Source organism: Nerophis lumbriciformis, linkage group LG29, assembly GCF_033978685.3.
Source record: "Nerophis lumbriciformis linkage group LG29, RoL_Nlum_v2.1, whole genome shotgun sequence".
Lineage (NCBI taxonomy): Eukaryota > Metazoa > Chordata > Actinopteri > Syngnathiformes > Syngnathidae > Nerophis > Nerophis lumbriciformis.
This window is the reverse complement of record NC_084576.2, coordinates 28,692,491-28,715,000: the sequence shown is the minus strand read 5'-3', so window position 1 is coordinate 28,715,000 and position 22,510 is coordinate 28,692,491. Positions and strand designations below refer to the sequence as shown.

The 22,510-nt window shown below is 36.1% G+C and overlaps 1 protein-coding gene and 1 long non-coding RNA gene across 5 annotated transcripts in view; one reads left to right on the top strand and one right to left on the bottom strand.

Moving 5' to 3' along the window:
• LOC133571984 (S-adenosylhomocysteine hydrolase-like protein 1) overlaps positions 1–2,778 on the top strand; it is a 46,806-nt gene extending 44,028 nt beyond the window's left edge. For all 4 annotated transcript variants that reach the window (XM_061924561.1, XM_061924560.1, XM_061924564.2 and 1 more), the window contains one exon: positions 2,376–2,778. In XM_061924561.1, coding sequence (XP_061780545.1) covers positions 2,376–2,382 — 7 coding nt within the window. In that variant the 3' untranslated portion in view covers positions 2,383–2,778. The remainder of the gene's footprint in view (positions 1–2,375) is intronic.
• Positions 1–22,510, bottom strand: part of LOC133571989 (uncharacterized) — a 163,499-nt gene that overhangs the window by 133,571 nt on the left and 7,418 nt on the right. The window lies entirely within an intron of this gene.

Genomic DNA, 22,510 nt, shown 5'->3' with positions numbered 1-22,510 from the left:
TCGATATTCTTCTCTTGATCATCTTCGGTGGCATAAGGGACGGTGTGAGCCAAGACATCCAGGGGGTTTAGCTCGCTCGTCTGCGGGAACAAACTGCCGCCATCGCTCGCCGTGCTACCTGAGGTCCTTTGTCCCTGAATTGCTCACACACTCCGGCAGATTCAATGGGGGTCTGGCGGCAGATTTCTTTGACTTTATCGTTGGAAATGCATCTGCTTTGAGTGTCGCAGGATATCCACACATTCTTGCCATCTCTGTCGTAGCATAGCTTTCGTCGGTAAAGTGTGCGGAACAAACGTCCAATTTCTTGCCACTTTCGCATCTTTGGGCCACTGGTGCAACTTGAATCCGTCCCTGTTCGTGTTGTTACACCCTCCGACAACACACCGACGAGGCATGATGTCTCCAAGGTACGGAAAACAGTCGAAAAAACGGAAAATAACAGAGCTGATTTGACTCTGTGTTTGAGAAAATGGCGGATTGCTTCCCGATGTGACGCCACGTTGTGACGTCATCGCTCCGAGAGCGAATATTAGAAAGGCGTTTAATTCGCCAAAATTCACCCATTTAGAGTTCGGAAATCGGTTAAAAAAATATATGGTCTTTTTTCTGCAACATCAAGGTATATATTGACCAGTGACGTGCGGTGAGGTTGATGGCTGGTGAGGCACTGACTTCATCACAGTCAGATTTACAAACATATGAACCCTAAAGAGTATCTTATTCACCATTTGATTGGCAGCAGTTAACGGGTTATGTTTAAAAGCTCATACCAGCATTCTTCCCTGCTTGGCACTCAGCATCAAGGCTTGGAATTGGGGGTTAAATCACCAAAAATGATTCCCGGGCGCGGCGCCGCTGCTGCTCACTGCTCCCCTCACCTCCCAGGGGGTGAACAAGGGGATGGGTCAAATGCAGAGGACAAATTTCATTACACCTAGTGTGTGTGTGACAATCATTGGTACTTTAACTTAACTTTAACTTTACACATACAAACTGTAGCACACAAAAAAGCACATTTAATAAAAAAAACATTATTATGGTCTTACCTTTACTTAGAAATTAAGTCCATGCGCCGCAACTAAAGCCCTCACTTCAACTTTCCACGTGCAAGATTGAATCTATTTAAAAAAGTGTAACCGAGGGTTTATAAATGTCGCCTATACTGTATGAAACTACAAAATAACAAACACGGAGGCTCCAGTTTACACGAGGACCACTTTATTTACCTTCTTTCAAAAACCTCCGCAACGTGACATCACTTCCGCTATATACTGTATAACAGCACATAACAGGAACTTAACATCACAAAGAGGAAAGCCCATGAAAATAGGTTACAAAAGTTATTTAATAAGAATCCAAAAAGTGCAAAAACAATAATGTTCGTGTTGGAGGAGTTGTGAATTAGGTACACCGCCTGCAGTCTGCAGGTGTACCTAATGTTGTGTCCCTGCAGTCATTCACAACTCCTCCAACACCAACATTATTGTTTTTGCACTTTTTGGCTTCTTATGAAATAATTTTTTTAAATAGATTCAATCTTGCACGTGGAAAGTTTAAGTGTGGGCTTTAGTTGATATAACAATTCTACGGCGGGGGTGCAGGAGGCGAGCCTCAGCCAGTGCGTCTTTTGCAGCCGTTTTATGATCGCTCAGCACAAGAAATACGTTACACACATACAGTTGTTGACAAAATACGCTGTACATTATATACCTCAGCTAACTAAACTATGGAAATGTATAATATAGTTCATATAGCAATACGGTCTCACTGCACAGCAGGCCAGCAGTTAGCCGAGTCATTGCGCAATCCATGTTGCGGCACTGAGTGACGTGCCTCAACTGGCTGCTGATCACCACAAGTCTCTTCTCAGTATTTGAACGGCAAATGTGAAAATTCAGCGATTTTGAATAAAAATAATCTAAAACTGGTGAAGTTAAATGGAAAATAACTTTATAGTATAATCACTGGATACATATAACAATTAAAAAAAAAAATTCTTTTTACATTTTTTTTCTTTCCATGATGGCAGGTGAGGCCCCGCCTCACCTGCCTCTAGTGACTGCACGTCACTGATATTGACGCTTACATAGGTCTGGTGATAATGTTCCCCTTTAACATTGCTGTATGTATACTTTTGACCCAGCACATTTTCAGTAGAGCCATAATAAATTCATAAAAGAAGCAAACTTCATGAATGTTTTTTGTGACCAACAAGTATGTGCTCCAATCACAAAAAAACAAGAGTTGTAGAAATGATTGGAAACTTAAGACAGCCATGACATGATGTCCTTTACAAGTGTATGTCAACTTTTGATCGCGACTGTACGTGAATATTTTTTTTTTACCTAAACTAAAAACACATTTCCATGCAGGTACTGACCTACTGGACGTCAAATTGAAGATTTTCAGACCAACTCCGTTTTAATCATTCCCTGCTGACCAACTGTTTGTTTGCTAAGATGTTCAGCGTTCCTAGAAAGATGTACGAGATACATTTTTTGCACATTGTTGTGTTTTTTTTTAACTCATTAGCTGTGGAAGAAAATATGTATTTGTGTAAGCTAACTGTTAGCGACACACTGTGCTATTATGATGCTAGCTTGAAATTTCTCATACAGCTCAATACAGAACGCCCGCCGTTACTTCCCGATTTTGGGCCCGACGAGCACATGTGTGTCAAATTTGAGCAATATCAAGCAAACTAATTGTGTGTTGAGATCAGCACTCCGACAGCCTCCTATAGAGGGCGCCAGAAATTAAATCTACATGTGAAAAGTGGCTTTGTACTATTTCTCCACCAGATGGCAGTACAGCACTAAGTAAAATCTTAGGTCGCGACCCGACCTCGGATAAGCGGAAGAAGATGGATGGATGGACTAATCATGTGACATAGCATTTTAATTTTTTATGGTGTATAAATACAACCCCCGTTTCCATATGAGTTGGGAAATTGTGTTAGATGTAAATATAAACGGAATACAATGATTTGCATATCACATATTCAATTGAATGCACTACAAAGACAACATATTTGATGTTCAAACTCATAAAAAAAATTATTTTTTTGCAAATAATAATTAACTTAGAATTTCATGGCTGCAACACGTCCCAAAGTAGTTGGGAAAGGGCATGTTCACCACTGTGTTACATGGCCTTTACTTTTAACAACACTCAATAAACGATTGGGAACTAATTGTTGAAGCTTTGAAAGTGGAATTCTCTCCCATTCTTGTTTTATGTAGAGCTTAAGTCGTTCAACAGTCCGGGGTCCCCGCTGTCGTATTTTACGCTTCATAATGCGCCACACATTTTCGATGGGAGACAGGTCTGGACTGCAGGCGGGCCAGGAAAGTACCCGCACTCTTTTTTTTTACGAAGCCACGCTGTTGTAACACGTACTGAATGTGGCTTGGCATTGTCTTGCTGAATTAAGACGGCGCTTAGATGGCAACATATGTTGCTCCAAAACCCGTATGTACCTTTCAGCATTTATGGTGCCTTCACAGATGTGTAAGTCACCCATGCCTTGGGCGCTATTGCACCCCCATACCATCACAGATGCTGGATTTTACACTTTGCGTCGATAACAGTCTGGATGGTTCGCTTCCCCTTTGATGTCGAATATTTCCAAAAACAATTTGAAATGTGGACTCGTCAGACCACACAACACTTTTCCACTTTGCATGAGTCCATCTTAGATGATCTCGGGCCCAGAGAAGCCGGTTGGCGTTTCTGGGTGTTGTTGATAAATGGCTTTGACTTTGCATAGCAGAGCTTTAACTTGCACTTACAGATGTAGCGACCAACTGTATTTAGTGACAGTGGTTTTCTGAAGCGTTCCTGAGCCCATGTGGTGATATCCTTTAGAGATTGATTATATCTACATGACATATTTCTGCTCAAACTCTCAATGGATCCGTTCAGATACAGCATGTACACACATCAGTACATGACTTAAAAAATACCTCTCTTTTAAAACTTTTAAATACCCTAGTAAACTGAAAGTACACATTGAGAACACACACTGGAGAAAAACCCTTTTCCTGCACAGAATGTGGTAAAGGATTTTGTGGAAAAAAGGTGAGCTGAAAAGGCAACATGAGAATCCACACTGGAGGAAAACCCTTTTCATGTTCAGTCTGTGGTAAAGGTTTTGCACAAAATGGCATTCTGAAAGGACACCCAAAAATCCACACCGGAGAAAAACCCTTTTCCTGTTCGGTCTGTGGTAAAGGTTTTGCGCCAAAAATCGTGGTGTGGAAAAACACGCAAGAATGCACAAAATGCACACGGAGAAAGACCCTACTCCTGTCGCGTCTGCGGTAAAGGTTTTGCACAACAAAGTCACCTGAAAATACACACACTGAATAAAAAAAAAATACATTTTTCTGCATGCTAAGAGCATTTTGGAACTTTTAGCGATCTACAGCGTTCATTTTTGTTTGGTAGATGTCAGATTAGAGGGATTGTCGTCACACTTCAACATCTCTAACATGTAAATGCTGCCTCTTTCCTAGATCAGCATTGTAAATGTAAATATGTTCTTCATTGTTTGACCCTGGATAAATAAATGTTAAATAATTCCATGTAAACTAGCAAGTAAACCATGATGATCAATAAATCATCCAGAAAGAATTTCCGATAAAACTAAATATTATATTTAAAATACAAAACCCAAAGCCAGTGAAGTTGGCACGTTGTGTAAATAGTAAATAAAAACATGATTTGCAAATCCTTTTCAACTTATATTCAACTGAATAGACTGCAAAGATGAGATATTTCATGTTTGAACTGGTAAACTTTGTTATTTTTTGCAAATATTAGCTCATTTGGAGTTTGATGCCTGCAACATGTTTCAACAAAGCTGGCACAAGTGGCAAAAAAGAGTGAGAAAGTTGGGGGAATGCTCATCAAACACTTATTTGGAACATCCCACAGGTGAACGGGCTAATTGGGAACAGGTGGGTGCCATGATTGGGTATAAAAGCAGCCTCCATGAAATGCTCAGTCATTCACAAACAAGGACGGGGCGAGGGTCACCACTTTGTCAACAAATGCTTGAGCAAATTGTTTAAAAACAACATTTCTCAACCAGCTATTGCAAGGAATTTAGGGATTTCACCATCTACGCTCCGTAATATCATCAAAAGGTTCAGAGAATCTGGAGAAATCACTTCACGTTAGCCATGATATTGCGGACCTTGGATACCTCAGGCAGTACTGCATCAAAAAGCGACATCGTTGTGTAAAGGATATCACCGCATGGGCTCAGGAACACTTCAGAAAACCACTGTCAGCAACTACAGTTGGTCGCTACATCTGTAAGTGCAAGTTAAAACTCTACTATGCAAAGCCAAAGCCGTTTATCAACAACACCCAGAAACGCCGCCGGCTTCGCTGGGCCTGAACTCATCTAAGATGGACTGATGCAAAGTGGAAAAGTGTTCTGTGGTCTGACGAGTCCACATTTCAAATTGTTTTTGGAAACTGTGGACGTCATATATATAACAAAGAGGAAAAGAACCATCCGGATTGTTCTAGGCGCAAAGTGTAAAAGCCAGCATGTGTGATGGTATGGGGGTGTATTAGTGCCCAAGGCATGGGTAACTTACACATCTGTGAAGGCACCATTAATGCTGAAAGTCGCTCTGATGGCCTTAACTTGACTCAGCAGCACCACCTGTGGTTGAAGAGTGTGAATTACAGCTGCTCTGAGTGCAGGGAGGAATATTACCAGCCAAAGTTTTACCTTGAAGAAAATGTATTATATACTTGCAAATTGTTTAGTTTTTTAATTGAAAATTGTTTTATACATGAAAATTATTTTTTAATTGAAGAAAATTGTTTTTCTACATGCAAATTGTTGTTTTTTTACTTGCAGAAAATAGTTTTCATATTTGCGAATTGTTTTTTTTTGTTAAAGAAAAAAAATATTTTTATACTTTTTTTTATACACATTTTTATTTAAATTGAAGAAAATTGTTGTTATACTTGTGAATTGTTTTATAATTGAAGAAAATTATTTTTTACATGCAAATAGTTTTTTTTTACTTGCAAAAATTGTTTTTATACTTGCAAATCTTTTTTTCATCGAAAAAAAATATTTTTATACTTGCAAATTGTTTTTTTTAATTGAAGAATTTTTTTTTTTTACAAGCAAATTGTTTTTTTTACTTGCAGAAAATAGTTTTCATATTTGCGAATTTTTTTTTTTTATTGAAAAAAGTTATTTTATACTTTTTATACACATTTTTATTTAAATTGAAGAAAATTGTTGTTATACTTGTAAATTGTTTTATAATTGAAGAAAATTATTTTTTACATGCAAATAGTTTTTTTTTTACTTGCAAAAATTGTTTTTATACTTGCAAATCTTTTTTTCATCGAAAAAAAATATTTTTATACTTGCAAATTGTTTTTTTTAATTGAAGACATTTTTTTTTACATGCAAATAGTTTTTTTTACTTGCAGAAAATAGTTGTCATATTTGCGAATTGTTTTTTTTTTATTGAAAAAAAGTATTTTTATATATTTTTTTCTACAATTTTTATTTTAATTGAAGAAAATAGTTTTTATACTTGCGAATTGGCATTATAATTGAAGAAAATTATTTTTTACATGCAAATAGGTTTTTTTTACTTGCATAAAATTGTTTCCATACTTGCGAATCTTTTTTTTTAATTGAAAAAAAAATTTTTTATACTTGCAAATTGTTTTTTTAATTGAAGAAAATTGGGGGTTTTTTACATCCAAATAGTGTTTTTACTTGCAGAAAATAGTTTTCATATTTGCAAATTGTTTGTTTTTTTATTGAAAAAAAGTATTTGTATCCTTTTTTTTATACAAATATTTATTTAAATTGAAGAAAATAGTTTTTATACTTGTGAATTGTTATTATAATTGAAGAAAATAATTTCTTTTACATGCAAATAGTTTGTTTGTTTTTTGCAAAAAATTGTTTTTATACTTGCAAATCTTTTTTCCATTGAAAAAAAATATTTCTTTACTTGCAAATTTTTTTTTTAATTAAAGAAAATTCTTTTTTTGCATGCAAATACTTTTTTTTACTTGTAGAAAAGAGATTTCATATTTATGAATTAACACAGAAGTTTCTGGATCATCATTTGTCCCAAAGTAGTCTTTGATTTCTCTCATCAAGTCTGCCATGATTAGTCCTCTTGTTGTTGTTGTTGTTGTTGTTGTTGTTGTTGTTGTTGTTGTTGTTGTTGTTGTTGAAGGGGAAGTGAGCGTTGTGATGCGTCTGTGAAATTAATACTTAAAATGATTTTTTTTTTTAGATGTGTAAATATTACATGTGTGTAAAATTTGAGCAATATTAAGCAAACTAATTGTGTGTGGGTAAATTGCTGGAATAATTATGAAACTTCAATTGAGATCAGTACTCATGTGAACCAGCATCCTATAGAGGGCGCCAGAGAGACATCACCATATGAAAAGTAGGTTTGTGTTGTGCTAATATATTTCTCCACTAAAGAGCAGTACAGCCTAAATAAAATCACTGATTACAGTTTTCACAACACATTGTAGCACACACAGAAACACATTTATGGCATTCAAAATCCATCCATCCATCCATTTTATACCACTTTTCCCTTTCAAACGCAACCAATTTACAGTAAAAGCAAAACGCCCCCCCCCCCCCCCCCCCCCCCCCCCCCCAAAGATGCAGACTAATCCCACTAAAGCTCAGTTTTCATCCTTGACTTTCTCTCCATCTTCCAGCCTCATTAATCAAAACATCCACAAGCAGAAAAATTTAAGAAAAATGACATTAGAACTGATTTTTCCTGCTTGTTGTATCAATAAGCCTTTTATTGACAACGTCTGGCAGACATGATGTCATAACTGGAAGAGGCAATTCCTGAGTTTGAATGTTGATGAGTTTGTATTTCCAGAAAAACTGGAATTTGGTTCGGAACTTGGGGAAGTGTTAGTTTGAATGTCCAGGATGAGTTGAATGTGTTGATGTTGGAATGGTTTGTATAGGTTGAAAAATGTGGGAATTGTGCAACTTGGAAAAATGTCCCATTCATTTCAATGGGAACTTCCTGGAAATTTAGGAATTTTAGGAAAAGCTGGATTTTTTGGGAAAATGATTAGGAGCATGAATGTCCGGAATGAGCTGAATTGGTTGGTGTTGGAATTGTTTAAATCGGGCAAGAAATGTTGAAGTAGCAAATGGTATTAGGAAATTTCTGGGAATAAAAAAATTGAAACTGGTAAAAAAAAAACGTGAATGGTGTAAATGAGTTGAAATGGTTGGTGTTGGAACTTTTCAAATCGGTCGTGAAATGTTGAAGTAGTAACATGTTGAATTGAGAAATGGTATTACGGGAATTCCTGGAATTTGGGTAAAACCGGGAATTTTTCCATTTCAAAAAACAACTTTGTTTTTTGTCCTGATTAAGAGGAATATTTTGAAGGTGGAACGGTTGAAGTGGGTTGAAAAAAGGGTGGAAATTGAGCTTTGGAAAAGCAGGAATTCTGGAGAATCCTGGAATTGTTTCGAACTTGGGAAAATTATAGTTTGAATGTCCAGGATGAGTGGAATGTGTTGATGTTGGAATAGTTTGAATAGGTTGACAAATGTGGGAATTGTGCAACTTGGAAAAATGTCCCATTCATTTCAATGGGAACTTTCCTGGAAATTTGGGGATTTTGGGAAAAGCGGGATTTTTTTTTAAAACGATTAGGAGCATGAATGTCCTGAATGAGCTGAATTGGTTGGTGTTGTACTTGTTTAAATCGGGCAAGAAATGTTGAAGTAGTAACAGGTTTTAATTGAGAAATTCCTGGAATTTTGGGAAAACCGGGGATTTTTTTAGTTCCTTAATCAATTTGGTTTTTGTCCTGAATATGAATGTTTTGACGGAGGAACGGTTGAAATGGGTTGAAAAATGTGAAAGGAGTAGTCGAACTAAAAGGTGGAAATAAGTTACAAAAAAACGGGAATTCCTGGAAATTTGTTGTATGTGAAAAAATGGTAGTTTGAATGTCCAGGGTGAGTTGAATGTGTTGAAGGTGGAATGGTTTGAATAGGTTGAAGAATGTGGGAATTGTGCAACTTGGAAAAATGTCCCATTCATTTCAATGGGAACTTTCCTGGAAATTTGGGAATTTTGGGAAAAGCGGGATTTTTTTGGAAAACGATTAGGAGCATGAATGTCCTGAATGAGCTGAATTGGTTGGTGTTGAAATTGTTTAAATCGGTCAAGAAATGTTGAAGTAGTAACAGTTTTTAATTGAGAAAATCCTGGAATTTTGGGAAAACCGGGGATTTTTTTAGTTCCTTAACCAATTTGGTTTTAGTCCTGAATATGAGTGTTTTGACGGAGGGACGGTTGAAATGGGTTGAAAAATGTGAAAAGATTAGTCGAACTTAAGGGTGGAAATAAGTTACCAAAAAACAGGAATTCCTGGAAATTTGTTGAATGTGGAGAAATAGTAGTTTGAATGTCCAGGATGAGTTGAATGTGTTGAAGGTAGAATGGTTTGAATGGGTTGAAGAATGTGGGGATTGTGCAACTTGGAAAAATGTCCCATTCATTTCAATGGGAACTTCCTGGAAATTTGGGGAAAGCGGGATTTTTTGGAAAACTATTAAGAGCATGAATGTCCTCAACGAGCTGAATTGGTTGGTGTTGTAATTGTTTAAATCGGGCAAGAAATGTTGAAGTAGTAACAGTTTTTAATTGAGAAATTCCTGGAATTTCGGGAAAACCGGGGATTTTTCTAGTTCCTTAACCAATTTGGTTTTTGTCCTGAATATGAGGGGTGTTTTGACAGCGGGCGGTTGAAATGGGTTGAAAAATGTGAAAGGAGTAGTCGAACTTAAGGGTGGAAGTAAGTTACCAAAAAACAGGAATTCCTGGAAATTTGTTAACTGTGGGAAAATGGTAGTTTGAATGTCCAGGATAAGTTAAATGTGTTGATGTTGGAATGGTTTGAATTGGTTGAAAACATTTGGAAATTGTGCAACTTGGAAAGATGTCCCATTCATTTCAATGGGAACTTTCCTGGAAATTTGGGAATTTTGGGAAAAGCGGGATTTTTTTTGAAAACGTTTAGGAGCATGAATGTCCTGAATGAGCTGAATTGGTTGGTGTTGGAATTGTTTAAATCGGGCAAGAAATGTTGAAGTAGTAACAGTTTTAAATTGAGAAATTCCTGGAATTTTGGAAAAACCGGGGATTTTTTTAGTTCCTTAACCAATTTGGTTTTTGTCCTGAATATGAGTGTTTTGACGGAGGAACGGTTGAAATGGGTTGAAAATGTGAAAGGAGTAGTCGAACTTAAGGGTGGAAATAAGTTACCAAAAAACAGGAATTCCTGGAAATTTGTTGAATGTGGAAAAATGGTAGTTTGAATTTCTAGGATGAGTTGAATGTGTTGAAGGTGGAATGGTTTGAATAGGTTGAAGAATGTGGGAATTGTGCAACTTGGAAAAATGTCCCATTCATTTCAATGGGAACTTTCCTGGAAATTTGGGAATTTTGGGAAAAGCGGGATTTTTTTGGAAAACGATTAGGAGCATGAATGTCCTGAATGAGCTGAATTGGTTGGTGTTGAAATTGTTTAAATCGGTCAAGAAATGTTGAAGTAGTAACAGTTTTTAATTGAGAAAATCCTGGAATTTTGGGAAAACCGGGGATTTTTTTAGTTCCTTAACCAATTTGGTTTTAGTCCTGAATATGAGTGTTTTGACGGAGGGACGGTTGAAATGGGTTGAAAAATGTGAAAAGATTAGTCGAACTTAAGGGTGGAAATAAGTTACCAAAAAACAGGAATTCCTGGAAATTTGTTGAATGTGGAGAAATAGTAGTTTGAATGTCCAGGATGAGTTGAATGTGTTGAAGGTAGAATGGTTTGAATGGGTTGAAGAATGTGGGGATTGTGCAACTTGGAAAAATGTCCCATTCATTTCAATGGGAACTTCCTGGAAATTTGGGGAAAGCGGGATTTTTTGGAAAACTATTAAGAGCATGAATGTCCTCAACGAGCTGAATTGGTTGGTGTTGTAATTGTTTAAATCGGGCAAGAAATGTTGAAGTAGTAACAGTTTTTAATTGAGAAATTCCTGGAATTTCGGGAAAACCGGGGATTTTTCTAGTTCCTTAACCAATTTGGTTTTTGTCCTGAATATGAGGGGTGTTTTGACAGCGGGCGGTTGAAATGGGTTGAAAAATGTGAAAGGAGTAGTCGAACTTAAGGGTGGAAGTAAGTTACCAAAAAACAGGAATTCCTGGAAATTTGTTAACTGTGGGAAAATGGTAGTTTGAATGTCCAGGATAAGTTAAATGTGTTGATGTTGGAATGGTTTGAATTGGTTGAAAACATTTGGAAATTGTGCAACTTGGAAAGATGTCCCATTCATTTCAATGGGAACTTTCCTGGAAATTTGGGAATTTTGGGAAAAGCGGGATTTTTTTTGAAAACGTTTAGGAGCATGAATGTCCTGAATGAGCTGAATTGGTTGGTGTTGGAATTGTTTAAATCGGGCAAGAAATGTTGAAGTAGTAACAGTTTTAAATTGAGAAATTCCTGGAATTTTGGAAAAACCGGGGATTTTTTTAGTTCCTTAACCAATTTGGTTTTTGTCCTGAATATGAGTGTTTTGACGGAGGAACGGTTGAAATGGGTTGAAAATGTGAAAGGAGTAGTCGAACTTAAGGGTGGAAATAAGTTACCAAAAAACAGGAATTCCTGGAAATTTGTTGAATGTGGAAAAATGGTAGTTTGAATTTCTAGGATGAGTTGAATGTGTTGAAGGTAGAATGGTTTGAATAGGTTGAAGAATGTGGGAATTGTGCAACTTGGAAACATCCCATTCATTTCAATGGGAACTTTCTTGGAAATTTGGAGATTTTGGGAAAAGCGGGATTTTTCTTAGAAAACGATTAGGAGCATGAATGTCCTGAATGAGCTGAATTGGTTGGTGTTGGAATTGTTTAAGTCGGGCAAGAAATGTTGAAGTAGTAACAGTTTTAAATTGAGAAATTCCTGGAATTTCGGGAAAACCGGGGATTTTTCTAGTTCCTTATCCAAATTGGCTTTGTCCTGAATGAGTGTTTTGATGGAGGAACGGTTGAAATGGGTTGAAAAATCTGAAAGGAGTAGTCGAACTTAAGGGTGGAAATAAGTTACCAAAAAACAGGAATTCCTGGAAATTTGTTGAATGTGGAAAAATGGTAGTTTGAATGTCCAGGATGAGTTGAATGTGTTGAAGGTACAATGGTTTGAATAGGTTGAAGAATGTGGGAATTGTGCAACTTGGAAAAATGTCCCATTCATTTCAACGGGAACTTTCCTGGAAATTTGGGAATTTTGGGAAAAGCGGGATTTTTTTGGAAAACGATTAGGAGCATGAATGTCCTGAATGAGCTGAATTGGTTGGTGTTGTAATTGTTTAAATCGGGCAAGAAATGTTGAAGTAGTAACAGTTTTAAATTGAGAAATTCCTGGAATTTCGGGAAAACCGGGGATTTTTCTAGTTCCTTAACCAATTTGGTTTTTGTCCTGAATATGAGTGTTTTGACGGAGGAACGGTTGAAATGGGTTGAAAAATATGAAAGGAGTAGTCGAACTTAAGGGTGGAAATAAGTTACCAAAAAACGGGAATTCCTGGAAATTTGTTGTATGTGGGAAAAAATGGTAGTTTGAATGTCCAGGGTGAGTTGAATGTGTTGAAGGTGGAATGGTTTGAACTGGTTGAAGAATGTGGGAATTGGGGAAGTTTGAAAAATGGCCAATTCATTTTGAATGGGGAAAATGCAAAAAATAAAAAAATAAAAGAATTATGGGAAATCCGGGAAAAAATGTTTTAGAATTGTTGAAGTAGAGCACACAATTCCTGAACAGGTTGATTATTTTGAATTTGGAACAGTATGAATCGGATGAAAGATGTGGGAATTGTGGAACTTTGAAAAATGTCCCATTCATTTCAATGGGAATTTCAGAAAAAATTGGAAATTCCTGGAAAAGTGGGAATTTCTTTGAAATTGGTTAAAAAAAACTTGAATGGTCTGAATGAGTTGAAATGGTTGGTGTTTAAATTTTTCAAATCTGTCCAGAAATGTTGAAGTAGAAACATGTTGAATTGAGAAATGGTATTACGGGAATTTCGGAAAAAGTTTCCAGTTCAAAAAACAACTTAGTTTTTTGTCCTGATTAAGAGGAATATTTTTATGGTGGAACGGTTTAAATGCTTTGAAAAATGTTGAAGGAGTAGTCGACAGAAAAAAGGGTGGAAATAGGGCTTTGGAAAAGCAGTAGTTCTGGAAAATCCTGGAATTTTTTGAAGGTAGTTTACATTTCCAGAATGGTGAAATGTGTTGAAGGTAGAATGGTTGGAATAGGTAGAAAAATGTGGAAATGATGGAAGTTTGAAAAATGGCCAATTCATTTTGAATGGGGAAAATGCAACAAAAAAAAAGGAATTATGGGAAATCCGGGAATTTTTTTAGAATTGTTGAAGTAGAGCACACAATTCCTGAACAGGCTGAATATTTTGAAGTTGGAAACGTTTGAAACAGATGCAAAATGTGGGAATTGTGGAACTTTGAAAAATGTCCCATTCATTTCAATGGGAATTTCAGAAAAAATGGGAAATTCCTGGAAAAGTGGGAATTTTTTTTAAATTGGTTTAAAAAAAAACTTGAATGGTCTGAATGAGTTGAAATGGTTGGTGTTTAAATTTTTCAAATCGGTCCAGAAATGTTGAAGTAGAAACATGTTGAATTGAGAAATGGTATTACGGGAATTTCGGAAAAAGTTTCCAGTTCAAAAAACAACTTAGTTTTTTGTCCTGATTAAGAGGAATATTTTTATGGTGGAACGGTTTAAATGCGTTGAAAAATGTGGAAGAAGTAGTCGACAGAAAAAAGGGTGGAAGTAGGGCTTTGGAAAAGCAGTAGTTCTGGAAAATCCTGGAATTTTTTGAAGGTAGTTTACATTTCCAGAATGGTGAAATGTGTTGAAGGTAGAATGGTTGGAATAGGTAGAAAAATGTGGAAATGGTGGAAGTTTGAAAAATGGCCAATTCATTTTGAATGGGGAAAATGCAAAAAAAAAAAAAAACAAAAAAAAAAAAGGAATTATGGGAAATCCGGGAATTTTTTTTAGAATTGTTGAAGTAGAGCACACAATTCCTGAACAGGCTGAATATTTTGAAGTTGGAAAAGTTTGAAACAGATGCAAAATGTGGGAATTGTGGAACTTTGAAAAATGTCCCATTCATTTCAATGGGAATTTCAGAAAAAAATTGGAAATTCCTGGAAAAGCGGGAATTTTTTTGAAATTGGTTGAAAAAAACTTGAATGGTCTGAATGAGTTGAAATGGTTGGTGTTTAAATTTTTCAAATCGGTCCAGAAATGTTGAAGTAGAAACATGTTGAATTGAGAAATGGTATTACGGGAATTTCGGAAAAAGTTTCCAGTTCAAAAAACAACTTAGTTTTTTTGTCCTGATTAAGAGGAATATTTTTATGGTGGAACGGTTTAAATGCGTTGAAAAATGTGGAAGAAGTAGTCGACAGAAAAAAAGGGTGGAAAATCCTGGAATTTTTTGAAGGTAGTTTACATTTCCAGAATGGTGAAATGTGTTGAAGGTAGAATGGTTGGAATAGGTAGAAAAATGTGGAAATGGTGGAAGTTTGAAAAATGGCCAATTCATTTTGAATGGGGAAAATGCAAAAAAAAAAAAAAAAAAAAAAAAAAAAAGGAATTACCGGTATGGGAAATCCGGGAATTTTTTTTAGAATTGTTGAAGTAGAGCACACAATTCCTGAACAGGCTGAATATTTTGAAGTTGGAAAAGTTTGAAACAGATGCAAAATGTGGGAATTGTGGAACTTTGAAAAATGTCCCATTCATTTCAATGGGAATTTCAGAAAAAAATTGGAAATTCCTGGAAAAGCGGGAATTTTTTTGAAATTGGTTGAAAAAAACTTGAATGGTCTGAATGAGTTGAAATGGTTGGTGTTTAAATTTTTCAAATCGGTCCAGAAATGTTGAAGTAGAAACATGTTGAATTGAGAAATGGTATTACGGGAATTTCGGAAAAAGTTTCCAGTTCAAAAAACAACTTAGTTTTTTTGTCCTGATTAAGAGGAATATTTTTATGGTGGAACGGTTTAAATGCGTTGAAAAATGTGGAAGAAGTAGTCGACAGAAAAAAAGGGTGGAAAATCCTGGAATTTTTTGAAGGTAGTTTACATTTCCAGAATGGTGAAATGTGTTGAAGGTAGAATGGTTGGAATAGGTAGAAAAATGTGGAAATGGTGGAAGTTTGAAAAATGGCCAATTCATTTTGAATGGGGAAAATGCAAAAAAAAAAAAAAAAAAAAAAAAAAAAAAGGAATTACCGGTATGGGAAATCCGGGAATTTTTTTTAGAATTGTTGAAGTAGAGCACACAATTCCTGAACAGGCTGAATATTTTGAAGTTGGAAAAGTTTGAAACAGATGCAAAATGTGGGAATTGTGGAACTTTGAAAAATGTCCCATTCATTTCAATGGGAATTTCAGAAAAAAATTGGAAATTCCTGGAAAAGCGGGAATTTTTTTGAAATTGGTTGAAAAAAACTTGAATGGTCTGAATGAGTTGAAATGGTTGGTGTTTAAATTTTTCAAATCGGTCCAGAAATGTTGAAGTAGAAACATGTTGAATTGAGAAATGGTATTACGGGAATTTCGGAAAAAGTTTCCAGTTCAAAAAACAACTTAGTTTTTTTGTCCTGATTAAGAGGAATATTTTTATGGTGGAACGGTTTAAATGCGTTGAAAAATGTGGAAGAAGTAGTCGACAGAAAAAAAGGGTGGAAAATCCTGGAATTTTTTGAAGGTAGTTTACATTTCCAGAATGGTGAAATGTGTTGAAGGTAGAATGGTTGGAATAGGTAGAAAAATATGGAAATGGTGGAAGTTTGAAAAATGGCCAATTCATTTTGAATGGGGAAAATGCAAAAAAAAAAAAAAAAAAAAAGGAATTATGGGAAATCCGGGAATTTTTTTTAGAATTGTTGAAGTAGAGCACACAATTCCTGAACAGGCTGAATATTTTGAAGTTGGAAAAGTTTGAAACAGATGCAAAATGTGGGAAATGTGGAACTTTGAAAAATGTCCCATTCATTTCAATGGGAATTTCAGAAAAAATGGGAAATTCCGGGAAAAGCGGGATTTTTTTTTTAAATTGGTTGAAAAAAAACTTGAATGGTCTGAATGAGTTGAAATGGTTGGTGTTTAAATTTTTCAAATCGGTCCAGAAATGTTGAAGTAGAAACATGGTATTACGGAATTTCGGAAAAAACCGGGAATTTTTCCAGTTCAAAAAACAATTTAGTTTTTTGTCCTGATTAAGAGGAATATTTTTATGGTGGAACGGTTTAAATGCGTTGAAAAATGTGGAAGGAGTAGTCGACAGAAAAAAGGGTAGAAATAGGGCTTTGGAAAAGCAGTAGTTCTGGAAAATCCTGGAATTTTTTGAAGGTAGTTTACATTTCCAGAATGGTGAAATGTGTTGAAGGTAGAATGGTCGGAATAGGTAGAAAAATGTGGAAATGGTGGAAGTTTGAAAAATGGCCAATTCATTTTGAATGGGGAAAATGCAAAAAAAAAAAAAAAAAAAAAGGAATTATGGGAAATCCGGGAAATTTTTTTAGAATTGTTGAAGTAGAGCACACAATTCCTGAACAGGCTGAATATTTTGAAGGTCGGAACAGTTTGAATCAGATGAAAAATGTGGGAATTGTGGAACTTTGAAAAATGTCCCATTCATTTCAATGGGAATTTCAGAAAAAAATGGGAAATTCCTGGAAAAGCGGGAATTTTTTTGAAATTGGTTGAAAAAAACTTGAATGGTCTGAATGAGTTGAAATGGTTGGTGTTTAAATTGTTCAAATCGGTCCAGAAATGTTGAAGTAGTAACATGTTGAATTGAGAAATGGTATTACGGGAATTTCGGAAAAAGTTTCCAGTTCAAAAAACAACTTAGTTTTTTGTCCTGATTAAGAGGAATATTTTTATGGTGGAACGGTTTAAATGCGTTGAAAAATGTGGAAGGAGTAGTCGACAGAAAAAAGGGTGGAAATAGGGCTTTGGAAAAGCAGTAGTTCTGGAAAATCCTGGAATTTTTTGAAGGTAGTTTACATTTCCAGAATGGTGAAATGTGTTGAAGGTAGAATGGTTGGAATAGGTAGAAAAATGTGGAAATGGTGGAAGTTTGAAAAATGGCCAATTCATTTTGAATGGGGAAAATGCAAAAACAAAAAAACAAAACAAAAAACAAAAAAAAAGGAATTATGGGAAATCCGGGAATTTTTTTTAGAATTGTTGAAGTAGAGCACACAATTCCTGAACAGGCTGAATATTTTGAAGTTGGAAAAGTTTGAAACAGATGCAAAATGTGGGAATTGTGGAACTTTGAAAAATGTCCCATTCATTTCAATGGGAATTTCAGAAAAAATGGGAAATTCCGGGAAAAGCGGGTATTTTTTTGAAATTGGTTGAAAAAAAACTTGAATGGTCTAAATGAGTTGAAATGGTTGGTGTTTAAATTTTTCAAATCGGTCCAGAAATGTTGAAGTAGAAACATGTTGAATTGAAAAATGGTATTACGGGAATTTCGGAAAAAGTTTCCAGTTCAAAAAACAATTTAGTTTTTTGTCCTGATTAAGAGGAATATTTTTATGGTGGAACGGTTTAAATGCGTTGAAAAATGTGGAAGGAGTAGTCGACAGAAAAAAGGGTGGAAGTAGGGCTTTGGAAAAGCAGTAGTTCTGGAAAATCCTGGAATTTTTTGAAGGTAGTTTACATTTCCAGAATGGTGAAATGTGTTGAAGGTAGAATGGTTGGAATAGGTAGAAAAATGTGGAAATGGTGGAAGTTTGAAAAATGGCCAATTCATTTTGAATGGGGAAAATGCAAAAAAAAAAAAAAAAAAAAAAAAAAAAAGGAATTATGGGAAATCCGGGAATTTTTTTTAGAATTGTTGAAGTAGAGCACACAATTCCTGAACAGGCTGAATATTTTGAAGTTGGAAACGTTTGAAACAGATGCAAAATGTGGGAATTGAGGAACTTTGAAAAATGTCCCATTCATTTCAATGGGAATTTCAGAAAAAAATGGGAAATTCCGGGAAAAGCGGGAATTTTTTTGAAATTGGTTGAAAAAAAACTTGAATGGTCTGAATGAGTTGAAATGGTTGGTGTTTAAATTTTTCAAATCGGTCCAGAAATGTTGAAGTAGAAACATGTTGAATTGAGAAATGGTATTACGGAATTTCGGAAAAAAACGGGAATTTTTCTCGTTCAAAAAACAATTTAGTTTTTTGTCCTGATTAAGAGGAATGTTTTGACGGTGGAACGGTTTAAATGCGTTGAAAAATGTGGAAGGAGTAGTCGACAGAAAAAAGGGTGGAAGTAGGGCTTTGGAAAAGCAGGAATTCTGGAAAATCTTGGAATTTTTCTGAACTTGGAAAAATTATAGTTTGAATTTCCAGGATGAGTGAAATGTGTTGAAGGTGAAATGGTTTAAATAGGTTGAAAAATGTGGAAATGGTGGCAGTTTGAAAAATGGCCAAATAATTTTGAACGGGAAAAATGTCCCGGAAAACCTGGAATTCTGGGAAATCTGGGAATTTTTGGAATTTTGTCAAGGGAAATCCAATTCCCGAATAAGCTGAACAGTTTGAAGTGGGAACGGTTTGAACCGGGTGAAAAAGGTGGAAGGTAGAGCGCGCCAAAAATCTGTAGAAGAAGAAGTTGAATAAACAGATGCATTTTGGTGTAGAAAAGCATGTGTGAATGTTTTGGAGCGTTCACACAACAACAGAAAGTCAACATGATGACATCATTATTGTCCTTCAACTTGTCTCTGATAATGACGGCCTAAAAATATTCCCGGATTAGTGTAATCCATTGAGTGGAACGAACTGATGTTTAGGTTGATTTCTGGGTGGTGTGTGTGGTTAGAAGGCTTCAAATCAGCATCAAAACATCATCATGCAGGTAATACAACGTTATTAGTGTTTATTATTATTAGTCTTTTACTCTTTCTTCTGCAGCCAATCATCCTCAATGACTTAGTCCTTAGTCCTCGCCATAATCCACCAGTTAGCAAAGCACAAAGACAGATGGTCATTGGAGCCTATATTCTTCTTTAGCTAGTATCAGGATTCAGTGTGTGTGTGTGTGTGTGTGTGTGTGTGTGTGTGTGTGTGTGTGTGTGTGTGTGTGTGTGTGTGTGTGTGTGTGTGTGTGTGTGTGTGTGTGTGTTCTTGTATTTCAACCCTTCTTGAGACATCAACAAGGAAAAGTGAACAAGTTAGTACATAAATCATGGTCCCAATACGGAAAAACCATTGCATCTAATAGAGAGCCAAACACTAGAGTCCGTGAACATTGCTCCAAAGTCAGGATTTTTTTGTAGACTTAATGTGCATTAAAAGTAAACATTGACAGGTGGAAATGCAGCAATATATGATAAAAGAAGACGACAGCTAAGCATGTTACAAAAACAAAAACAAAAAAGGGAGATCTCATTTGCACCCCCTGGTGGTGAAATCTATCAAAATTAGGGGTGGTCCCAAAAAGGAGGGCTTTTTCAAATTGACTGTGTCAGTTTTAAAAGTGCTCCCCTCTCTGGTCAACATATGAAATAACAAGTGTGTGTAAAAATGTGAAGTGTTCCACTACTGGCCAACATATGAAATAACAAGTGTGTGTAAAAATGTGAAGTGTTCCACTACTGGCCAACATATGAAATAACAAGTGTGTGTAAAAATTTTGAAGTGTTCCCCCTCTGGTCAACATATGAAATAACAAGTGTGTGTAAAATTTTTGAAGTGTTCCCCCTCTGGCCAACATATGAAATAACAAGTGTGTGTAAAAATGTAAAATGCACCCCCTCTGGTCAACATATGAAATAACAAGTGTGTGTAAAATTTGAAGTGTTCCACTACTGGCCAACATATGAAATAACAAGTGTGTGTAAAAATGTTGAAGTGTTCCCCCTATGGCCAACATATGAAATAACAAGTGTGTGTAAAAATGTAAAGGGCTCCCCCTTCTGGTCAACATATGAAATAACAAGTGTGTGTAAAAATGTAAAGTGCTCCCCCTTCTGGTCAACATATGAAATAACAAGTGAGTGTAAAAATGTAAAGTGCTCCCCCTCTGGTCAACGTATGAAATAACAAGTGTGTGTAAAAATGTGAAGTGCTCCCCCTCTGGCCAACATATGAAATAACAAGTGTGTGTAAAAATGTGAAGTGCTCCCCCTCTGGCCAACATATGAAATAACAAGTGTGTGTAAGAAATTGAAATGCACCCCCTCTGGCCAAAATTAATAAAAAATAAATAAATAAATATGTGTATAGCGACATACTATAATAACTTGAAGTAAATAATGAAGATTACAAACAAAAAATAAAAAATTAACTAAAATCAGTCTTTTTCTCACAATGTGTCGACTTTTTTCTTATAAAATTGGGAACAATTGCTCATATTCTTTCTGTTTCTGTAATATTGCAATATGTTCTCGTAAAATTATTACTTTTTTCATGTAAAATTATTACTTCTTAATGCAATATGGTGACATTTGTCATATAAAATTCGGACTTGTATCACAATATTGCCCTTTTTGTTGTTGTTCTTGTAAAATAGTGACATTGTTTGAGTAAAATGATGACTTTTGTCATAATTTTGCCTAGCAAAATTCAGATTATTTTTATAATATTGCAAATTTTCTTATAAAATTGTGACTTTTGTCGAGTAAAATTACGACTCTTTTCATAAAACTGCCAACATTTTAAGCTTTTCTTGTAAAATTGCAACTGTTATTGAGTAAAATTCCAACTTTTATCATAATATTGCACAAATGTTCAGTTTTTCTCGTAAAATTTTGACTTGCGTTGAGTAAAATGACGACTTTGATTCTAATACTGCCAAAATTCTAAGTTTTTCTTGTGAAATTGTGACCTTTTTCTTGTGAAATTCCAACTCATTTTTCACAACAAGCTTTTTTATATTTGCATAGTATGTATATATTATTAATGTTGTAAATACACTTCTTTATATATCTAGAAAGGCTGGTCCTAAAGAGGGAGGCATTATTCTCAGGTCTCAAGAAGGTCAGAAATACAAACAAGTGTGTGTGTGTGTGTGTGTGTGTGTGTGTGTGTGTGTGTGTGTGTGTGTGTGTGTGTGTGTGTGTGTGTGTGTGTGTGTGTGTGTGTGTGCGTGTCCTCATGAAGGGATTCTCCTTAAAGAGCTTTGATGAAGCCCCTCCCCCCTGCACCACTACACTGTAATCACCACTAGCAGCTGTCAGCTGACCTGGTCTGGCCTGCAGTCCCACATCTTCACAAGACCAAAGACATGGACTGACTGCAGGGTCAAATGGATGGTTGGATGGAGGATGGATGGAATGAATAACCCGTTAGATAGCTTCTGTGGTGGATGGGTGGATGGATGAATGGTTGGGCGGTGGACAGATGAATGGATGATTAAGCCATGGGTGGAAGGATATACAGCTTGTGTAGTGGATGGATCGGTTTATGGGAGGGTAGATGGATGAATGAATGGATGGATGTGTGGATAGATGTATAAAGGATGGATGCACCAATGGGTGAAGCGATGGGTGGTTGGATGGATGAATGGTTGGGTGGTGGACAGATGAATGGATTAATATCCCATTAAATAGCGTATTTGGTTGATGGATGAATGGAGGATAGATGAATGGATGGGTGGATGATAGATGTATGAAGGATGGGTGTACAGATGGGTGAAGGGATGGGTGGTTGGATGGATGGATGAATGGTTAGGTGGTGGTGGACAGATGATTGGATGATTAAGCAATGGGTGGAATGATAGACAGCTTGTGTGGTGGATGGATCGGTTTATGCATGGGTAGATGGATGGATGGATGGATGGATGGATGGATGGATGGATGGATGGATGGATGGATGGATGGATGGATGGATGGATGGATGGATGAAGGATGGATGCACCAATGGGTGAAGAGATGGGTGGTTAGATGGATGAATGGTTGGGTGGTGGACAGATGAATAACCCATTAAATAGCGTGTGTGGTTGATGGATGGATGGATGATAGATGAATGGATGGATGGATGAATGGGTGGATAGATGTATGAAAGATGGATGGACAGATGGGTGATGCGATGGGTGGTTGGATGGATGAATGGTTGGGTGGTGGACAAATGAATGGATGAATAACTCATTGAATAGCATGCGTGGTTGATGGACAGATGGACAATAGATCAATGGATGGGTGGGTGGATGGATGGATGGATAGATGTATGAAGGATGGATGGACAGATGAATGGATGATTAAGCCATTGATGAAAGGATAGACAGCTTGTGTGGTGGATGGATCGGTTTATGGCTGGATAGATGCATGGAGGATAGATGAATGGGTGGGCAGATGGATGGATGGATGAATGGATGGATGGATGGATGGATGAATGGTTG